Below are 20,782 nucleotides of genomic sequence, written 5' to 3'. Positions count from 1 at the left end.
CCCGGTTTTACCAACATGTAATGATAATTTATTGTTAATAAGCCAGTTGTTACAGGAACTCAAATCCATGCTTAGTTCATGTGCAACCACATCTGGGTTCTTATTGGAAGAAATGATCACACTATCATCAGCATACAGGAGCAACTTGTTTTTCACGGATGTAACCATGTCATTGCTATAACATAAATATAGCAGGGGACCAAGCAAGCTCCCCTGCGGAACTCCGCAGGAGAGTTGCATAAGATTGGATTGAATGCCATCGATACTGACAAGTTGCTGCCTGTTAGATAGATAAGATCTGAACCAAGCAGATTCGATTCCCATAGCCTCTAGCTTATAACACAAAACATCATGCTTGACACTGTCAAATGCTTTTCTGACACCTAAAAGCGCCGTTACAGCATCATCTAGCTTTAAGTTAGGGACCGTTCACAAACACTTGCTGGGGGGCCTGATGCAAAACAATTTCATCAAAAATTTCAGGCATGACATGAAAATTATGGGTCAACCCCATACATGCCATAGAAAAGCATATAAACTAAATTTTCCCGGGAAAATGTGTGGTCAGTTTTTTCAGGCCGCCTTAGGAGGGTCAAAACATTTAAGGCCCCCCCCCCATTCTGCATCAGGCTCCCCTAACAAGTGTTTGTGAACGGTCCCTTAGAACATGGCAAAAGAAGAAAGTATATATATGGCGAAAGTAAGAGACATATGTCTTGCCATAACAATTTACTTTTTGAAGAAACGAGATACAGTGTTTGCAACGCAATACACTAGCAGTAAACGTACTTAATAAAATCATCTGTAGTTTTTGTAAATGCTATTAATTTTACACAAAAATTAAATGAAAACAAAATATCATCATGATGTACACTTTTAAGTTTATCACATTATTGTTAGATTTAAGTTAATAAGAACTGGGCCGCACGTGACTTAACTGCTACATTATGTTCTGTACAATTTATGTTGTAAGGATTACGTCGAGTCGCGTCTGTCTCACAATCACAGCGAAAGTATCGTACAAAGGGGTAATATTTTAGAAGCGGATTTCAATGTTAGTTTGGCAGACCATAAGATAACTTAAAATTGCATTTCGTGATCCACAGCCTCATCCCCTAACTTTTCTCAAAAAAGTTGAGATTTTTATATCACTGGAAACCTCTGGCTACATAATGTTTATGTACAAAATATTTCTTGCAGATTAATTCGTTTAGCAAAGATATCGTGAAATTTGAATTTCGTTCTGGTGCACCAGAACGAAATTACAACGTATTGTCTATGGAGCAGTGTAATACACATAATCATGCATAACTCGCAAACGCAAAATCGGAATCAACTGAAATTTTGGGAATATGCTTTTTCGTGGATATGTACTGAAAAATGTCATAAAAAGAGGATGCTAGGATCACGAAATACTCCTTTAAGATTTAATGATACGATTGTGGGTTTTTTGTTGTTTGCATTTTGAAGATATGGATAAAAGGCAATAAGTAGAAACAGAAGAATAAACAAATAAAAGATGTTTGTCCATCAAAAATAAATTATGACTAAGTTGTTTATATGCACTTCAGATGCTTATAATATGAATTTTAAACTTAACTTGTTTTAAATTTAAAACAAAAGAAAATCATAAACTTCAATGGTATTTGATGTATAAAATGCTGAGATATTAATCACACCATATTTCTTCCTTCGCCATATAGGAAGTCACAATTTGAAACCCTATAATACTAATGAGGAATCTTTCTCTCCAAATAAGAACAACATAAACCATTTTGATGTTTACCAAACAGAATATATCCTGTTTCTACGATATGGGTATTGGTAAACGCCAGACTGATCTGATTATCTCTTCTGATCCCTTCCAAGAACATTGATCATGTAAAACTAGATGAGATCCTCATTAAAGTATAAAACATTCGTAGAAGCTTAGGGCCATTGCTTTTACAGTTGCTTAAAAGTAATCGGGCTGGATATGGAGCAAGCGCTGAGGAATGTTACCAAACCGGCGATTTGGTAGCCCAATTGGGCGACTTTTGAAGATTTCTCCTGCAACCCTTGACCTTTACCTGTCCTATAGAAATCAATATTTACAAAAAAAGAAATGGTGACTGTTCGAGATTGGTTCCCACGATTTTTGTAAATTCCCTTTCACATACAAACATATGGTTATGAGATACAATTGGCGACTTTTCGGTGATTGGACCCTCGATTCAAGTTGACAATTTGCGGCAACCCTATACTACCTCCTGAGAGATTTTGAGGAGGTGGGTACAAAGACAGGATTTAAATAGCTGGTGATCTTTTGTACAAACAGTTACAATATTTTGATCCTGTTTACGAGGCACAGTGGGACTGAAAACGCCCTTATTTGTGTCAACGAACTCGCCGTTTGTGAGGTAGTAATCCAAGAATATCAGATTTTTAAAAAAATTAGAGATGTTCATTTGTGTGTGGTCGGGTTGGGGCTCTTGTCAAAACTTCAAAAAACGTGTAAATATGCATTGCAAGGACACTGAGTCAGCGATGGTTTAATTGTTTGTATGTTTACGCGTTAACGGTGAATCGGAACAAATAAAATAAAAATTCCCTTTAAAAGGGAAGGCCAGCCTCAATGCAGAAGAGGTCTTGTAAATAGTTTGGGTCACCGTGAAAGGCATTTTTTAGGATCACGCTTACATCCATGTTACATGACAGTTCACCAAACCATCAATGGTGAGAACATGCACACTGAAACAGCAAAAAGCATTAACTCCTATAACTCCTGTCAACTCTTTAATTCATTACTCCAAATTGTTCTGTATTTCTGTCTTTACTGCTTTTACCCATGCTTATTATTAAAATCAAGAAATACACTGCAGTTGTTAGTTAATTCGCTATGTAAACTCAACTTACATGCACATTTTATTTTAAAATGATTTTATATTATTTTATGAATCAAATAAAAAAGATAGAAAGTGGCCTCACTTTAGTTATGTGTCATTTTACAGTATTTATAATTTAAAAAGTAAGACAATAATTTATTTATTTTCTATAAGTGCATGTCAAAATATGGGATATATTGTTCAATATTATAGCTAGCCCCTAAAAACTTTATTTTCCATCTTATTTTTCCCGTTGAAAAGACAAAACTGATGTTAAAGATAGCAATAATATCATCAATAACATTTTGAGTCAATTTTATCACAGATATTGGAACTGATTTTATCCATAAAACGATACAGAATTACTTTGACTTCAATGTGGTCCTTATAATGAAGATTTTGATTCTACAACATTATTAGATCTGTTATCAACATATCAATTATGCACTCACAGGCAACCAAACATCATGCTATGCTCAGTAGTCCACTGATATGACCTTGTTCCATCATTCCCTGCTAATTACTAATTGTTGACCATGTCATTTTTTTGATATGCTGATTGCTGAACAAGTTTATGTTTATATGTGTAGGCCTAACCTAAACTTTTTAAGTCATAATTAATTCAAACATAACTTTGGCAATACTCAATCGTTTTCGTTCGTTGAAACGGCAAAACATACTTTCTTTTCCTTGCAAATCGAATTAGCAGATATCAAAAACATTTCCACCACAAGAAGTAAAAAAAATAATTCATACCAATAGAAGAAGGCTATAATCTTAGCTAATCTTTAGTGTACACAAATCCCATCTCAGAATTAGATACCAGCCCTATGGGCTGGCGACAAGGTTAAAATTATTGATACAAGAGGAACCTAATATAACCAAAGCAGGAACATTATCTACCACGCATTTCGATGTCAGAGATACGATATAATCTGGTGTATAATATCGGGCATCACGACTATCAGATCGCCAGGTCCCCTGGAGTTAAAACAAGGGGAGAAAAAAGAGAAGAGAACAGCAGGAGAAAATACAGGTCTCGACTTACCGGATCCGTGACTTATTCTATATTCTGGTTTGCGCTATTATTTTTTGTTGCTATGATGTCCAACAGTATGCTTTGACTATATTTATAAATACGTATTTATAAATACGCACGTGACCACCGCCGCGCTGCCATAACAGCTTGTAGGCAGTAAGTTTCGAAGTGACCTTCTACATAGTGGGTGGTCTTCATGTACATGCAAAGGCGGTAAATAACACGAGAGTGTGTGCAGCACAATTGTCTAATTTGTTTAACTTTGTTATTATATTGTAAACATTTCCGTCGATAAATATGTTTTTCTTTCAAAATGTTTTTACAAATTCGGAATTCCCCATGTGTAATAATTTGCTATTGAATTAATACTTAAAGTTGATGATATTTATCTAACGAATCCCTATCCTTTTCAATGGCATGATGATTAGGCCACGCTTGCTGGTCTTGGTAGGTCGTGCCCATGGGACATGGGTCACGTGCATATTTATAAATACGTATTTATAAATATAGTTGAATGTAGCTGCCCAATGGAGCAGTATAATTGGTCAATCAGTACCTCCAATCTTCTTAGGGACCGGGCCTGATGCAAAAAAAATTTTATCGCGAAAAGTTTTCGGCCCCCCCCCCTTTACAGACCTCGAAAATTTCAGGGCCCCCCTTTTTCGACATGAAAATTATCGGTCAACCCCATAGAAAAGCATATCAACTCAATTTTCCCAGGAAAAATCGTGGTCATTTTTTCAGGGCCCCCTTTGAGGGTCAAAATTTTCAGGCCCCTTTTTGCATCAGGCCCCCCCTTACAAGTGTTTGTGAACGGTCCCTTATCCAATCCCTGTGCTAACCATTCAAGATCGAAGACCGTGTTCTGTTCAAACTGCGCTTTATTTTCAGTTGCCTTCATTCTTGTTTTATTTTCCATCTGTTATAGTGTTTTTAATGGCACTTTAAAGATATCCGCATGTATGAATGTACAGTATGCAAATAAGTATACACAAGGTACCGTATATTGATTACAACTAAGGTAATTTGCCGATTACTACCAAATAGGACACCAAACCAGTCCCATAGTGATACGTACAAATGCACCTTAAAGAAAATGTCATTTTTTCTTCACAGTAGCGACCCAGTTTAGCCATGCGACTCGGACATAGCCACAGCTAAATGCTTGAAATTAATTTTGCCTTGCCTGATCTCTTCAAGAAAAACTATAGGTTACTGGCGCTCGAAGCAAAATCAGGGTAGAGCTTCTGCAAAAAAACAACAACAAACAAACAAAAAAACAAAAACAAAAAAAAAAAAAAAAAAAAAAACAAAACAAAAAAAACAAAAACAAAAAAACCAAACCAGAATAAAAGAGTAGCACTTGTTCAGTGCGTAGGGGACCGTGACAGACCCTCTCTGACTTTTCGAGGAACTGGAAGTAGTTCTAGAAAAGGACCGTTGAACATCATTTAAAATTATTTCATTACGACTTACAGGACTAAACACTACTAATCATGACCAATCCAAAATCATGCAAAGTTCTACGCAGTTTAATCTTAAATCAAATGTACAACTTTTTTTTTTAAAGCAAAACCGGCAATACTAGCGATTGCGCTCCAACAGATTTCTATTTTGGTGCCGTGAAATTGCCACATTCGATGATTCCATTGTAAACTACCGTATTATACGATCAATATACGATCGGAATGGGCTATTCCAGAAAATAGACGCACACCCCCTATAGAGTAGTTCGGATTTCAGAATGCAGACATGGAAATCCGGACTTTTCTTTGATTGAAAATTTACTCCCAATACAGGTAGCATTTGGCACAAAGCTACACACACAGAAACAAAATAAAAGTTGTGTACAATTTTACACATCCACTATGTACGTATAGAACCGCAAAATATTTGTGTATAGTTTTCCCTAATCTATGTTTTGTAAAAAACCACCAAACTGTTATGTAAAAATTTATATATTTACTAAGTAAACATTGTACACAACTGCTATGTCTTTTTAGCAGTTGTGTAAAATGTTTACTAGGTAAGTGCTGCTCGGCGGAGCTATCACCATCATCATAATCCTGATGAAATTATATGACCATCATATTAATTTTCTAATAAATATGGTATCACTGGATAGAGGAGACCAATATAGCTATCCATTAATTGATAATTATATTTTGAATAATATTAGATATCAACAGACAAATGAGCGCTTGCTGTCTTATTTTGTGAATGCCGTGTATATCCAATGAAATGAGGTAGCGATTCTTGCTTAATAATAATAATAATAAGACATTTATTAAGAGCGCACTATTGCACACCAAGCGGCCTCTAGGCGCCAAATACATAAAACAGCATTTATAAAAACTACAAACTTATCAATATACAAAATATGAATTTTCACGGTGGCCATTGACAAGCTCAGTTTTGTGCTGTATCCTGTTGTATGGGCAGCTTTTCTTTTGCGTATTTGACGGCATTTTGTTAAGTCATATAGAATGTTGTTCGATGAAACAATTTGCGAATCAAACTAGATAATTGTATTATAAGTTATCCCGGTATAGAAGTAAAATATGTTCAAACACTGAAGCCTCAATTCATAGTCAAATGCCCAACTTTTCAAGATCAAACATTTCAAGAGGTACGTGGTTGAACAAAATATGCGTGAGAGTTGACAAGTTTGAAATCTTACCTTTTGGCTGAAAAATAGAGATTAGACTGCCCTCTTTGGGTTCAAGTCAAGCCATGGACTAAGATAACTTGCTGTGGTGCGTAATCGAGCTGTGAATGATAATCTAGATATGGGTTGATCATGCTATACGCCTTTTTAGAGCACTCCAGTCCCTCAATAAATGCGAATGCGTTATACATTACCTTGCGTTAAGGTGTCTTGAGACACTGTGATCATCGACATTTTGATATTTAATATCAATAAATATCCAACAAATACATATATGTTTTTAAAACATGTTATAAAACGTGTTTTGGTTTTGTTCAAAACGTGTTAATAACATTCAAATCAATGTCGGATTATATAAAAAGTTTTATAATGACAAAAACACTATATCAACATTTCAAAAATGTAATATTGAAAATAGTTTGCAAAAAAATCTTTGCAAAAAAATCTTTTATAACCCGATATTCAAACGTTTTCTAGAAAACATTTTGCGTTTGCTGGTTATGTTTATTTTTCATTTTAAAGAAGGCAATGAGTGGTGTAGGTATACAAGTATTTAGATATCTCAGAACGTTTAAATCTTTGCTTGCCTTGTTCAAGGATATGTCGTGCGTTGCCATTCTTTTACGCTACAAAGCACGACACTTATGAAAAACGCGAGTGAGACGAATTCTGGAGAAAATGCGCATTTAGTTGAGAAGCAGAAGAAAATTGAATGAGATCCATGAAGTCATATTAGAATGTATTTAATGCATGTAATTGAGGATTTCAAAGCCAGCCGACGTATCCAATCATTGCATTTGTCAATTGATATTGATGGTGATGAATAGGAGTAAGGTAAGTTTTTATGATTTTGCCCATGCAGCGATAGTTTTACTTAATGTGACCTTGACAAACACAGAACACTTATTTATATAAATAATTAAAACAAACAAATGGAAAAAGACGCAAAACAAAAACACTTACAAACACAATGGAAGCTTATAGCTAATTACAGGAGGGGAGAAGGGGCACATGCACATGGCCCCATGAATATACAACACTGAGTAATTATGTTCCAGCGAACAATTAAAATTCTCGTACATTTTACGTTTTTCCATTTCCTTCATTATCTCCATTTTTTAATTCAACGACATCAGAGGCCAACTATCAGTTAATTAATAAAAGGAGTGGTGACTTTTGAAGGGTTATATAAAAGTGAACATGGCCCCTCACAGAGACCCAAAGATGACATCACAATTACTACATTGCTCACGCTCTTGCCTTAGAAAGTTTTATTTTTGATACCTATTTCAGAAGTTCCTAAAGTTATAACAGCAATTTGACACCCATTCCAAGACTTCTCGTGTCATGTTGTCATTTTGATACCATTTATTGCTAGAATCCCAAAATCTAAGACCGTCGGGTTTTATATCTGTATAGTAGTGACACATTCCTGATATATACCTGTATCCTCGTTTTTAACATATATATCATAATTCTTATGTTATATTTATTAATCTCCAGGGTTTGAAGGACGTGTTTTATTGTTTTTTCTTGTTTTGTCTTTTTATATATTATTATTAAAGCCACAGTAAATTACCCTCACGGTTATTTTGAATACACGGAGATGAATTCATGAACCCTAAATTTGTTTTTACGTTTTTCAAACCCGGGCACCTTTTATAATATAGGATTACGTGAAAATTGTGGCTGCTATAGATAGTGAAAGAAAGAAACATACATGAGAAAAAATAATACTTTTCCTTCCACGCCGCTTTATAATTGTTTAATTTATTACTGTCGAAACTACAATCACCATGATTGTATAAGGGCAAGAACTTGATAGGTAATTGTACTTTCGCCATTTAAGCTTAGTATAGCTATAATGTTCAATGGTTAATGTCAAATTCACATTCGGCATGTTGTGTTATACGTTATCCTGATTTAAATCAGGATTATAATATTTACATTATTTCATGACATAAACAATCGAATTTGACCAGTATTAGAATCTTAAGCACAAAACGTTAAAAATCTTCACAATCAAACGGGTCCGACTGCAACTTAATTATAGGTTGTTCAAAGCTGAAAAGAGCAAAAAAGTGTGATTTCATTGAAAGAGCCACTGGTTGAAACTGAAATATCTTGTTGAATAGAACAAAGAGGTGTTTTGTGCTTAAAAGGCAGTGTCAATTTTCATGGAGTAAGATATTTGCTCAGTGAAACTTAACCCAAGTGAGATAGTAGTATAAAAAAGCTTCAAAAAGATACTCCAAAACGTTCATTTGTAAGGTATTATATGGATATGAAGTCGTGTTCAAATCAGTAAAACCAGCAGTAGTATTAATCAGTGTGTAATAAAATGCTAAAGTAGTACTGCATACGCATTTAAAACATTTGTTAACTCCATTTGGTGTTTTTTGCAGGCAAAACTACATGTAGCCTAATGCGTTACAAAACACAATATTTTAAAATTAAAACCCGACAGTGAATTTGCTTTCATTCAGTGAAGACACAGCTTATTTTGCTCTGAGCTTTTGCCACTGGATTCTATTTGAACTTGCCTTCAGTTATTGACTTGAACTACAGCATGCATACTGTCTGATTTTATATTTTGCTGTCTGTCCCTGAAAATTATATAAAGAGCGGTTTATCTGCTCGAAACGTCGGTAGCTTTTTCTGTCTTTTTGGTTTCAGTTTGTCTGCTGATGTGCAAAGTGATTGATCCCTATTGTTTAATGCAGGTTTAATACTTCTGTGGGCCTTGGAATGGGTAATGTTTGGCTATCAAACGTTACCTACTTCTGTGCCAACATTTGTTGTTTTTTGTATCCCTCTGCAGACCGTCTAGTCTCTATTTTACTTGTGTCTCTACATCAAGTTGATATACTTTAATGCTCCTTTCATTCCAGTTGTTCGTATATCCAAGGTATCATCTCAGAGGAGGCTTAAAGGCTTTCCTACAATGCACTATGATTGGGATATTTGATCAATATAACCTAATCTTAAAGGCAAAGTCCCCATTACTACACACACAAAATGGTAATTTTAAAATTGCAGCCAACAAGCTAATAGTTGAGACTTATCAAATTAAATTGGATTTTCTTATAGAAAACATTCTTAATGTCCCACTGCATTAATTTGATTCATAAGTCTCAATGTTTTGAATGTTAAATAAAAGGATGAAAACACCAGATATTTACACACAATCCCAATGCAAAGTATGGTCACTGTGCCACATGTGTACAAAAGACAGACATACCAAGGTCAGAAACCCCATTGGGTTATGGGAATGTCTTTATACAGCCTCTGGTATCATATTGTATCATTTATTGATCCTTGATGTATTTTGTGTCCTCATCCGTTGGATTCACCATTACCCACTTTTTTTAAATCCAATCATTCATCCTTAATGGATTTTGCTGAAAATTAACAACATATTCCGGTCGTTTGCCTTAACTTTACAATAGCTTTGCTGTTAAAAATCATATTTGTCTTAGGAAGAAAATCTGGTTAAAAATAGAAATTTAAAGTGTACATGTAAATTATACAGGGTTTAGTGAAAAATCTGTTGTTGTCATTTTTAATCTCATAAGATGGGGAAATTTCCCATGGATGGTTATAAGCTACAATGGGTTTTCATCATGCAGCATTCCATGATGAGGAAAACAATCGGTAGTTTTCTTGAAATTAAGAAATACTTTTAGAGGGACTTGTAGACTGTTTTAGACTGGTTTACACATACCTTACACATAGGAACAATTAATAAATTTGAAAACATAATTAAAAAGTAAAAAACAATAACTTACTTTTACACGACGAAATGATGAAATAAATGGAACATAAATCTACATAAAAGGCGATATCAAATTTAGCAAAACATTAACTCATTTTAAATCTCTATACATTTTGGTCTGTTTATAACGTTTTCATGGAAATGTATAACTTTACTACTTCCTGTTTCTTTGACAAATTGGTTTACATTATACAAAGCATGTTCAAAAAACACTTACATCACCTTCACTTCCTATTTTTATTTTTCAATCCATCAAATAAAGTTCACAACATGAACTAAATCCAATTCGCATTGTAGACCTTAACTGACCCACATTTCCGATTAAGTAAAGATCACAGAGAAGGTTGCAGTTTCCTTCTAGTTGATTAAGCTTCATTTGCACATCTGTGACTCTGTTAGAAAAGTTTGGAATACGGTGTTTTGTAGGATATACAAATGACTAGGCGAAGTTAAATAGGGCTTATATAGCCAAGTGAAAGTCATTCGCACTTGTGAGATTCATATTCGATAAAAGAATCGACGTGTCGCATTGCTAAGGAAGAGAAATTTGAATATTTGATGACTGCCTCATATGAAACGCGTTAAAATCTACATTTGCATTTGATTTATGACATCATTCATTGAAATCAGTCAAGAAATAAAGAAACGGTGATACAAAATGTTTAGAAAGATGCAAATTCAAAAGTTGAAGTTTGTTCCATTGGGTGTCCTACCCAGCAAACACAAAAACGTTTTAAAAATGTTATAAATAAGTTACATTTTGGCTTTAGGTTTAGTTAAAAACGTTTTAATAACATTAAAATGTCGGGTTATATAAAGGTCATGAAAACGTTTTAAAACGTTTTATATGAAAACACACTACAACATTATTTTTTAAATGTTTTTAAAAATGTTATGTAAACTATTTTCGCAAACGTTTTTTGCCAAATATTTTGTCAACACTTAAATAAGATTATGTTAAAATATTTGCACTCAGCAAACACAGAAATGTTCTTAAAATGTTTTATTCAAAACGTTTTAATAACATTTAAATGTCGGGTTATATAAAGGTCATGAAAACGTTTTTAAAACGTTATTGCAAATATTTTGGGCAAACATTTTTCGCAAAATATTTTTTCAACTCCCAAAATAACATTCTGTTTAGAATGTTTTGTAAAAGTTTTCAAAAATGTTTTTGGAATGTTATTAAAACGTTTTTATATCCTTTATATAACCCGACATTTAAACGTTTTCTGTCAAACATTTTGTGTTTGTTGGGCAGTAGATTATCAAAAAATGTTTTTAAATGTTATGAAAACGTTTTATACGCTTAAGGGCTGGGGTATGAACGTTTGGACAGTATTTATTTTGGGACATTAGAACACATCAGACATATCGAATTGCATTCTGAATACGAAGAATGTCATTCTGATATCAAATAATTTTTATTTTTTGAAATTTGCAATTTAATACACATTTTAAGGCAAATCATTAAAAATTGATATTTTTGATATTTAACAGTACTCGAAGTAAACTTTATAAATCTGATGATTTATACTTAAAGTGTATGTAGGTGGGATGAAAAGCCGACGATCAATTGAAAATTTGGACCTTTCGTATTGAATATAATTTATGGATTTTTTTTTCCAAAACACCAAAAAAAATTAGGTCTTTTTGGGAAAAAAATCCATATCTTCAATATGAAAGCTCAAAATTTTCAATTGACCGTCGGCTTTTCCTCCCAGCTACATACACTTTAAGAATATATCATTAGATTTATATAATTTACTTCGAGGACTGTTATATATCAAAAATTTGAAAAATATCAAATTTTTATAATTTGTCATAAAATTTGTATTATATCGTGATTTTCAAAAAATGAAAATTATTTGATATCAGAAAGACATGCTTCGTATTCAGAATGCAATTTGATAGGTCTGAGGTGCTCTCATGTCCCACAAATAATACTGTCGAAACGCAATAAACGCTCATTCTAGATCCCTTAATATACCCTTTATATAACCCGACATTTAAACGTTTTCTGGCAACCTTTTATAACCTTTTGCGAATGATGTCGAAAGCGTTTTGTGTTTGCTGGGTACATATATAATTTCTATGTACTCAAAGCGTTCTCTTTCCAATGATTACAACATTTAAGTACAACTTTGATTTCGTTGGGTTTTGGATCACTGTTTCTTTAATTATCAACCGATTTCAACAAATGAGGTCATAAATCTGAGCTAAAGAGCAAAGGTAATGGCTGGTGGTTTTAATTTTGACATATTTGTGTTTGTTTAGGATATACGAGGGTGAGCATAACTGGTACCTTAATTCTTTTCTGGTCTGTAGATTGTTTCGTACTTTCTCAATGGTGTTCACTTACTTTATATGCCTATTATATGTTTAAGGTAGGACACAATTTGGGTCTGATGGATTTGTCATATTCTTTGCCAATTAAAATAACACGTAGGAACCGCTATGGAGACTGAAAAAAAAAAATCATACCCGTTATGCCACTTTCAGTATCATTAGTATTAATGTCGTCGGGTCAGTGCAAGACCGTTGTAAGTAACATTTTGGGTGAAATGTAATTATAAAATGTAGGTAAATACACATATTTTAAGCTACAGCGTGTCCCTGAAAGAACTGTATCGTCGGAAATTTAATTATTTGGGTATTTTAACGCCACGACTAAACATAACTAAATAACTGATGTGGTTGATGGATATATCAGCTATCACAAAGTTTTTTGAATTTTGACAATTGACCGCTCCGTTTTTGAAATAAAAAAGCTTGAGAAGGTTGCAGTTTCCTTCTAGTTGATTAAGCTTCATTTGCACATCTGTAACTCTGTTAGAAAAGTTTGGAATACGGTGTTTTGCAGGATATACAAATGACTAGGCTAAGTTAAATAGGGCTTAGCCAAGTGAAAGTCATTCGAGATTTAAGATTCATATTCAATAAAAGAATCGACGTGTCGCATTGTTAAGGAAAAGAAATTTGAATTTTTGATGTCTGCCTCATTATAAAACGCGTTAAAATCTTCATCTACTGTTTTGAAATCGAATACAAATGTGTTTTTTTTTTTCGCTGCCATTCCCCTTCCTTGATATTCCATTATGTCTTCCATTTGGAGATGTGTGGATTTTAACTAGTATAACCCAATGTAAAATGTTTCATCTTTGTTATACATGAACGTATAACACGGTTGTTTGATGTAATATAAAACTATGTCATTTTTAAGTAACGTTGAACGACGATGGCGCTATTTATTTTAAATCTTGTTTGCATCTTTACAAGGTGTAGACACTTATGTAATGGTTATAAAAACACCAGAAAATGGCTGCTAGATTTAATTTTGACATATTTGTGTTTATTTAGGATATACAGGGGTAAACATAACTGGTACCTTTAATTCTTTTGTGGTCTGTAGATTGTTTCGTACTTTCTCATGCTAATCAATGGTGTTCACTTATCAATCAAGCATTGGAAGTCATAAAGGAATTCGGACAACAGAAACTGAAATTAGTATGTGCAATACGAAAACTAATAGGTTTAAGGTATGATGCAATTTGGGTCTGATGGAGTTGTCATGTATTCTTTACCAATGAAAATACCAGGCAGAAACCACTATAGAGACTGAAAAAAAATCATACTCGTTATGCCACTTTCAGTATCATTAGTCGGATCAGTGCAAGACCGTTGCAAGTAACATTTTGGGCGAAATTTAGTATTAATGGATTATATAATGAGGGTAAATGCACACATTCTAAGCTATTTTACAAGTTTTATGAGCAACTTATTAAACTTGAAAACAAAGTAAAAAGTAAAAACAATAAATGACACAAAAGGCAGACGAGACGTTCTTACACTAACACGACCAAATGATGAAATAAATGGTGTCTAATTTAGCAAACATTCTAAATCCATATACATTTTTAGTCTGTCTGTTTACAACGTTTTCATGGAAATGTATAACTCCTTCTACTTCCCGTTTGCTTGACAAATTGGTTTACACTATACAAAGCATGTTTAAAGAACATCCGCATCACCCTCACTTTCTATTTATATTTTTCAATCCATCAAATAAAGTTCACAACATGAACTAAATCCGACTCGCATTGTAGACCTAAACTGACCCACATTTCCGATTAAGTAAAGATCACAGAGAAGGTTGCCGTTTCCTTCTAGTTAATTAAGCTTCATTTGCACATCTGTGACTCTGTTAGAAAAGGTTGGAATACGGTGTTTTGCAGGATATACTAGTTAAATAGGGCTTAGCCGAGTGAAAGTCATTCGCACTTGTGAGATTCATATTCGACAAAAGAATCGACATGTCGCATTGTTAAAAAAAGAAATTTAAATTTTGGATGACTGCCTCATATAAAACGCGTCTTTCATCAAAAATCTACATCTTTATAGAATGTAAAACTGTGTCATTTTTAAGTCATCATCATCAGTCGGCTGCGGAGCAGGCGACTACAAGCTTTCTCCAACTAATGCGATCTTGGGCAAGCGAAACAATTTTGTTTGGCTGCAGCATCCCTTCAGTATCTCCCAGGAGGTGCTGGACATACTGTTAGTACAGTGTGCGCGGTCGTCCCGGTTTCCTCTTCCCATGTGGTGGAATATAAAGCGCATATTCATTTTTAAGTAACGTTGAACAATGATGGCGCTATTTATCTTAAATCTTGTTTGCATCTTTACAAGGTGTAGACACTTGTATAATGGTATTAGAATACCAGCAAAATACTAACAAATGGCAAGGACATTTTCTAAAAACTTTGATCATGAAATGTAAGGAATAAGTCATAGGATAATTTAAATTAAAAATATATGTAAATAGCGCCCTCAATTTGCACACAAAATGTACAGTTTTATAGAATAAAAATTACCAAAAAAAAAGCAGAAAAGAAGTGAATAATTTGATAATAGAAACGAAAATCTATCTTCAAAATAGCTTTAGAATATATCTGTTTAGTGTGAATTGCTGTTGGTATTATCCAGGTCTAGAATTGAACATTATAATATGATGTTTTTTTGTTAGAACCAGTAACAAATAATCGCATCAAACAACCGTCAACAAGCAAGCAGAACTGAAAAATGCGCGGAGGTTCAATAAATTGTACACTGCTTTACTATGGGATTCTATTATACTAAACCCCTTATTCTATTCTATTTGTTACCAATGGATAACTAGATATACTACTCTTCTATCCAGTGATACCAAAGAAAGTACCAACATAATATTCTACATATGGCGTCACTTTGACATGAAAATGTAAGTGCGCCTTTGCAAAATTGTAGAATCGTTATGTACCAAAGAGAGTTGTAAAACTATTCGCGTTTTCACCGTATTTTGGGCAAAATATGAAAGGAAATTACTGTTGAGTGTGAACGTAATAATCACAGTAGGAAATCCCCAAAGTTTGGTCATCCATCATGCCCACGGATGATTCACAAGCCACACATTTTTGTCACTACAATAATCGCCAGGGTTGGTGATAACATTATCCAAAGTCATTTGGTTAAATCCGAGTGTTTTTATACGTGAGGAAAATGTTAACTTGGAACCCAGCAAACACAAAACGTTTTCGACATCATTCGCAAAAGGTTATAAAAGGTTGTCAGAAAACGTTTAAATGTCGGGTTATATAAAGGGTATATTAAGAGTATAAAACGTTTTCATAACCTTAAAAAACATTTTTGATAATCTACTGCTCAGCAAATAAAAATGTTTTACAGAAAACGTTTAAATGTCGGGTTATATAAAGGGTATAAAAACGTTTTAAAAACATTCTACACAATTTATGTAACCCGCATTGTATAATTATGCTCACCTGAATCAGTTATAGAATAATGTTTGTACTTATTATTACTTATGTGGTGTTATTAAGATAAATAATAATAGAAAGTTAATCAAGTAAAATATATAAAAAAATGTAAGATACAATACTGTAAGGTACTTTTAAGTGTGTGCACTGTGCACACATTAAAATGTGTCTGGGAAGAAGCAGGTATATATGTGATGAATAAAGCACCGTCGAAGTGATGATATAACAGAATTAACTACCATTGCAATAAATGAATACAATTTTTGAATAGATCGCCCTGCACTACTACGCTCACGCGGTACATATGCATTGAAACATGTAGAAGATTAAGAAATAAAAGATTAAGGTCATGTCTTCCGTAGGAAGTGTATGGATACTGTGAAGTGTGCTGAGGCTTGTGGATCAACATCTAGGCATTGTGTCTGTGCGTAGCGCACTATAATTTTCTTTTTTTATCCATTATTAGGCAACACAAAAGAGTGTTTAATTTTGCTAATTTTGATAGCAATGTAATTTTTCCATTTCCTGGAATACCAACAAAAATTACTTATGAAATATATTGTCGCACGAAGTCTTGCTTTTATGTCAAGAATACAATGGAAACTACGTGAACAGATTTCTATAAATCAAAAAACAATTTACGCCAAATTGTTTCTAAATACCTAATATCCCCTCCTTCTATTACAATTCATTTTAGACACAATCTAAAGCAATTTCAAAATCATATCTTTTAAAAACGCGCGAATCTTAGTATATATTGGAAATTGGCAATCCTAATCAGTTTCAATTATAAAAGCACGTTTTAACAGATTTTTATAAGTCATTTGAAATCTAGCAGAAAATTACGTGTTTAGACCACGTCATGATATGACGTGCTGGCGAAAACAAAACTAAATACCCATAAGTCGGTAGTAACAAGTGGATACTCATCACGGGATTGTTGCTGTGGTTTCATCCACAAGAAATATAATTACGTCCCATAATGCATCGCGATTTATGAAACCCCCCAAAACACTGATTATTTCGTGCTTTTTAATTTGTTAAAATACACCTTTTCCAAAATAGCGTCAATGTTAAACAAACAATTGAATCAAACGAGACATTGCATTACAAAACAATAAAATGATTTGTAGCCATGTACTTCGTGTACCCCCAATTGCCTAGCTGTTTTCTTGAGCCTATTATTATATCCTATAACACTTACCTACACTATGGAGAACGTATATATATTTAAATCATTAACGTAAAAAAACATGTACTAACCTTTGCTCAATAAGTATGAAGTGTGAAATAGTTGTAAAACTCATCTCTTAATTTCAATTTTGAAAATAAATAATAATTCTATTTACCATGTTTACTGCAAAGCCAATAGTCTCTTTTGTCAACAATTTATTGACTTCGGAATAAACAACTTCCTAAATCCCACATCAAAGAATATTTAACATGTTAATAAAAATAATTTCACACAAAATAATGCCTTGTCTTGTTTGTCATGTTTGTTGGATAAATTCATTCCTCGCAGTGCATCTTGGGATCAAAATATACAAACCACTCGATAATATATGTTAAAAGTTAAAAAGTACAACTATAATGACTTGTCAATCCTTCAAAAGATCACTCTCCAACTAACATCCATACAAACACCACTGATGCTCTGTTAGGTTTAGACGGTAAGCCAAAACTTGCGAGGACATTCTTTGTGCTGCAATTTTTCTTCGAGGTTTTAGAAAAACAAGAAGTTGAAGAAAACTTGAAAAGAATTATTGGAAACTCTTTCCCAGCCCCTGTGGTGGCTACGATGAAGTCAAACGTTAGCAGAAAACAGAGAGAATGTGAGCGTGGGATACTGAACTGTAAGTAAAATTATCTGTAATTTTTTACCTATTAATTAAGTTTTTATTAAACACTGTAAGTTGCTAGTTTCATCGTTCATGTTGCTATAGGTTTATTGCGTTTGTTTAAGTTTCTGGGTATGTATTTGTAATTTTATATGTTCTCGATTCGTCGCTAGCATATATGATATGTTTACTTTCTTAAGTACCTTCTGCCTTTGTCCCTACTTACATTTATATGCTATTGCAATCAGCTTTCTCTTCCCTTCAGTTTCTTCTTTCTTGCAATACCTTTCTTTTTATACTGGTTTATGAGATATATTACCCAAGTGCCCAAGGCACTCGGGTAATGTCTCATTTATAGCTGGTTTATGAGACAAGCTTGGCTACATTCCTACAGAAGGGACAATCCTGTATGCTAGTGATACAAGGCTGATGATAGTTATGTCTAATTTTGACAGGTTGTAGAAGGGACAAAGGGGAAATAACTATAGCATGTAAACAGGCTCATTTATATTTACCATTTCTTATCTACAAAACAGTTTCATGTTCGCCTAAAACATGTTTGGACTACAATATGCTTCCTAACCGCCAAATATCAGCAGGAAATTGTGTGTTGAAAACAACCAAACAGATGAGTCAAAGCTATCAATTCTTGTATTAGTATTTCTTTTTGATCCCTGCCCTTTCTTTTTCTTATACTTGCTTTAATATTTTTAAAAAGATTATTAGTTTTATTAATAGCCTGCTTTTCCTAGGAGAGAAACTTGTAAGTGTCTGCGATTGTCTCAAGTACCTTCCGTCGAGGTGCATTCTGCGAAAGGTTACATTGAACAACAATACAAAGTAAAATTTTACGCAAATTAAGAGTAATGCCTTACGTAGCCATTTACTAGCAATAATTTCCGGTCTCCACCCCTTCCCTTTTTTAGATTCTTGAGCGTCCTGGCGAGGCGAGACACACATTGTTTTAAAAAACAACAACACCTGGACAATGTTTTATACCTTCAGATGAAAATTGCATAATCGAAAGGGTACAAAAAATGGAATATATCCCTTCAGCAAAATGCTTAAACTGTTAAAGAAAATCCTGATTAAGAGCGTACAGGTCCTTCAGTAGCAGACCCTTGAGATAATTGAGTCTTTTAGTGATAATTGCTCAAACCTGGGGTTTTAGTAAAAATAAACATGTTAGAAAAGGCAATCATTATAATGATTTTTTTAAATATAGCACATTTCAATATCATCTGACCTTTAATTTACAATTGAGTTGCCTACACACGTTGGCTACTTTGGGTAAATTGTACTCGGCTTGGTCAGTTATGTGATCGGAATAAATCTCAATTTAATAAAGTTTGTGAATAAATATGGTAACTCATAAAGAATGGCCACTTTATTTTCCAAACAAACGGATGTTTTAGGACCTATTGTGTTATGAAGATAAAAAAAAAAATCCGTGATGTGCAGAAATAATGAAACATAGTAAAAATAGCTCCAATTTTAGTTAGAAGGTTATTTCAAGCACTAATTAAAGCCCAAACATTTTATTATATTGTACTTGCATAATGTGGTAACAAAAACATGGCCTTAATCTCCCACACAGGGGTGTAATTTCAAACGGAGTCACCCAATCAGGTAACCCCTTTTCAAACTCACACTCCTTTAAGGGATGGATGGCAGTAGCAAAGTTGAAACTTTGTCTATGGCATATTTTCAAAGACCTTAAAATCAAGTTTGTCTTTCCCCACAACTGAAATTTGCTATTGTTGTTCAAACTGTCGGCCCTAATAAGGCCTGGTCTAATTATGTAGAGTAGTTCTACGGAGAAGGAACCTTTCGAATAAAAAAAAGCCAATTGCAATACCAATCTGGGGGCATATTTCAGTTGTAGTATAAAAAATAGTTTCTTCGCGTGAAAAAGAGATAGTCGACGTGCACAATAAATCACCTGACCATCAAATGACTAAAACAAAGTAAACAAGTGAAACATTTGGTCTCATTTTACTCAGACAGACATTTTGTATCAATTACAATGACGCATAAACAAATGGTCATAATCGATAAACTCTTTATAGAAGTATATTTTCCTTGTAGCAGAATAATTAGCAGAAATAAATGAAAAGGTGAATTTCTTTATGTTGATACGACGCACCTGTCGATACAAAAGTACGAAAGGAAGTTACATTCGATCATATCCGTTCATCCCTTTGTGTTAAAACAAAGAAGTTTTTTGCACGTAGAAATAATCATTGTATGTAACAGGAATATCTGGAAGGAAAAACAAACACGTTCATATGTTAAATTGATTTTCAGCAATAAAGTATGAGTTATACAACAGAAATGGACATACAATACAAATGTTTACATACCTATAGTGCATAAAGTAATTCTTAAATATTTAAAAAAACTGGGTTACCGGTCAACGTCGCTTTGACGTTAAAAAGTGCATAATTATATTGTTACTTTAAAAATTACTTTATAAAATTAGATAATGAAGAATGAGTTGCCGTCACCTACGTTCCATAACCATTAAGATATAGGACATTTTGTTTTTGCTCTAGCCCCCGAATGAAATGTATTTAATAATGTTCGTACTCACTCAGGTAGTATTGTGTGTGAATTTTATGACAATTTTATATTCTTTTTCTTTTTACGGGCATTTTAATGAATTGAGGGTTTTGTAATATTGCCGTCCATAACAATTGAAAAATTGAGTTCGGATGTAAAATTCACAAAATTTAGGCAGATCATTATACGCTAAGTTACATTCAGGGATTGCCCTAGCTGTTTG

At 33.5% G+C, this 20,782-nt stretch overlaps 1 protein-coding gene across 1 annotated transcript in view; it reads left to right on the top strand.

The window, feature by feature from the left end:
* The first annotated feature begins 17,797 nt into the window (after positions 1-17,797).
* The window catches only part of LOC140169992 (uncharacterized), a 125,883-nt gene continuing 122,898 nt past the window's right edge, over positions 17,798-20,782 (top strand). Inside the window, exon 1 of the mRNA XM_072193306.1 lies at positions 17,798-18,012. Within this exon, the coding sequence (XP_072049407.1) occupies positions 17,958-18,012 (55 nt within the window). The 5' untranslated portion in view covers positions 17,798-17,957. The remainder of the gene's footprint in view (positions 18,013-20,782) is intronic.

Source organism: Amphiura filiformis, chromosome 14, assembly GCF_039555335.1.
Source record: "Amphiura filiformis chromosome 14, Afil_fr2py, whole genome shotgun sequence".
In the NCBI taxonomy this organism is placed as follows: Eukaryota; Metazoa; Echinodermata; class Ophiuroidea; order Amphilepidida; family Amphiuridae; genus Amphiura; species Amphiura filiformis.
The sequence above is the reverse complement of the archived record's forward strand: the minus strand, read 5'-3'. Positions and strand labels throughout refer to the sequence as shown.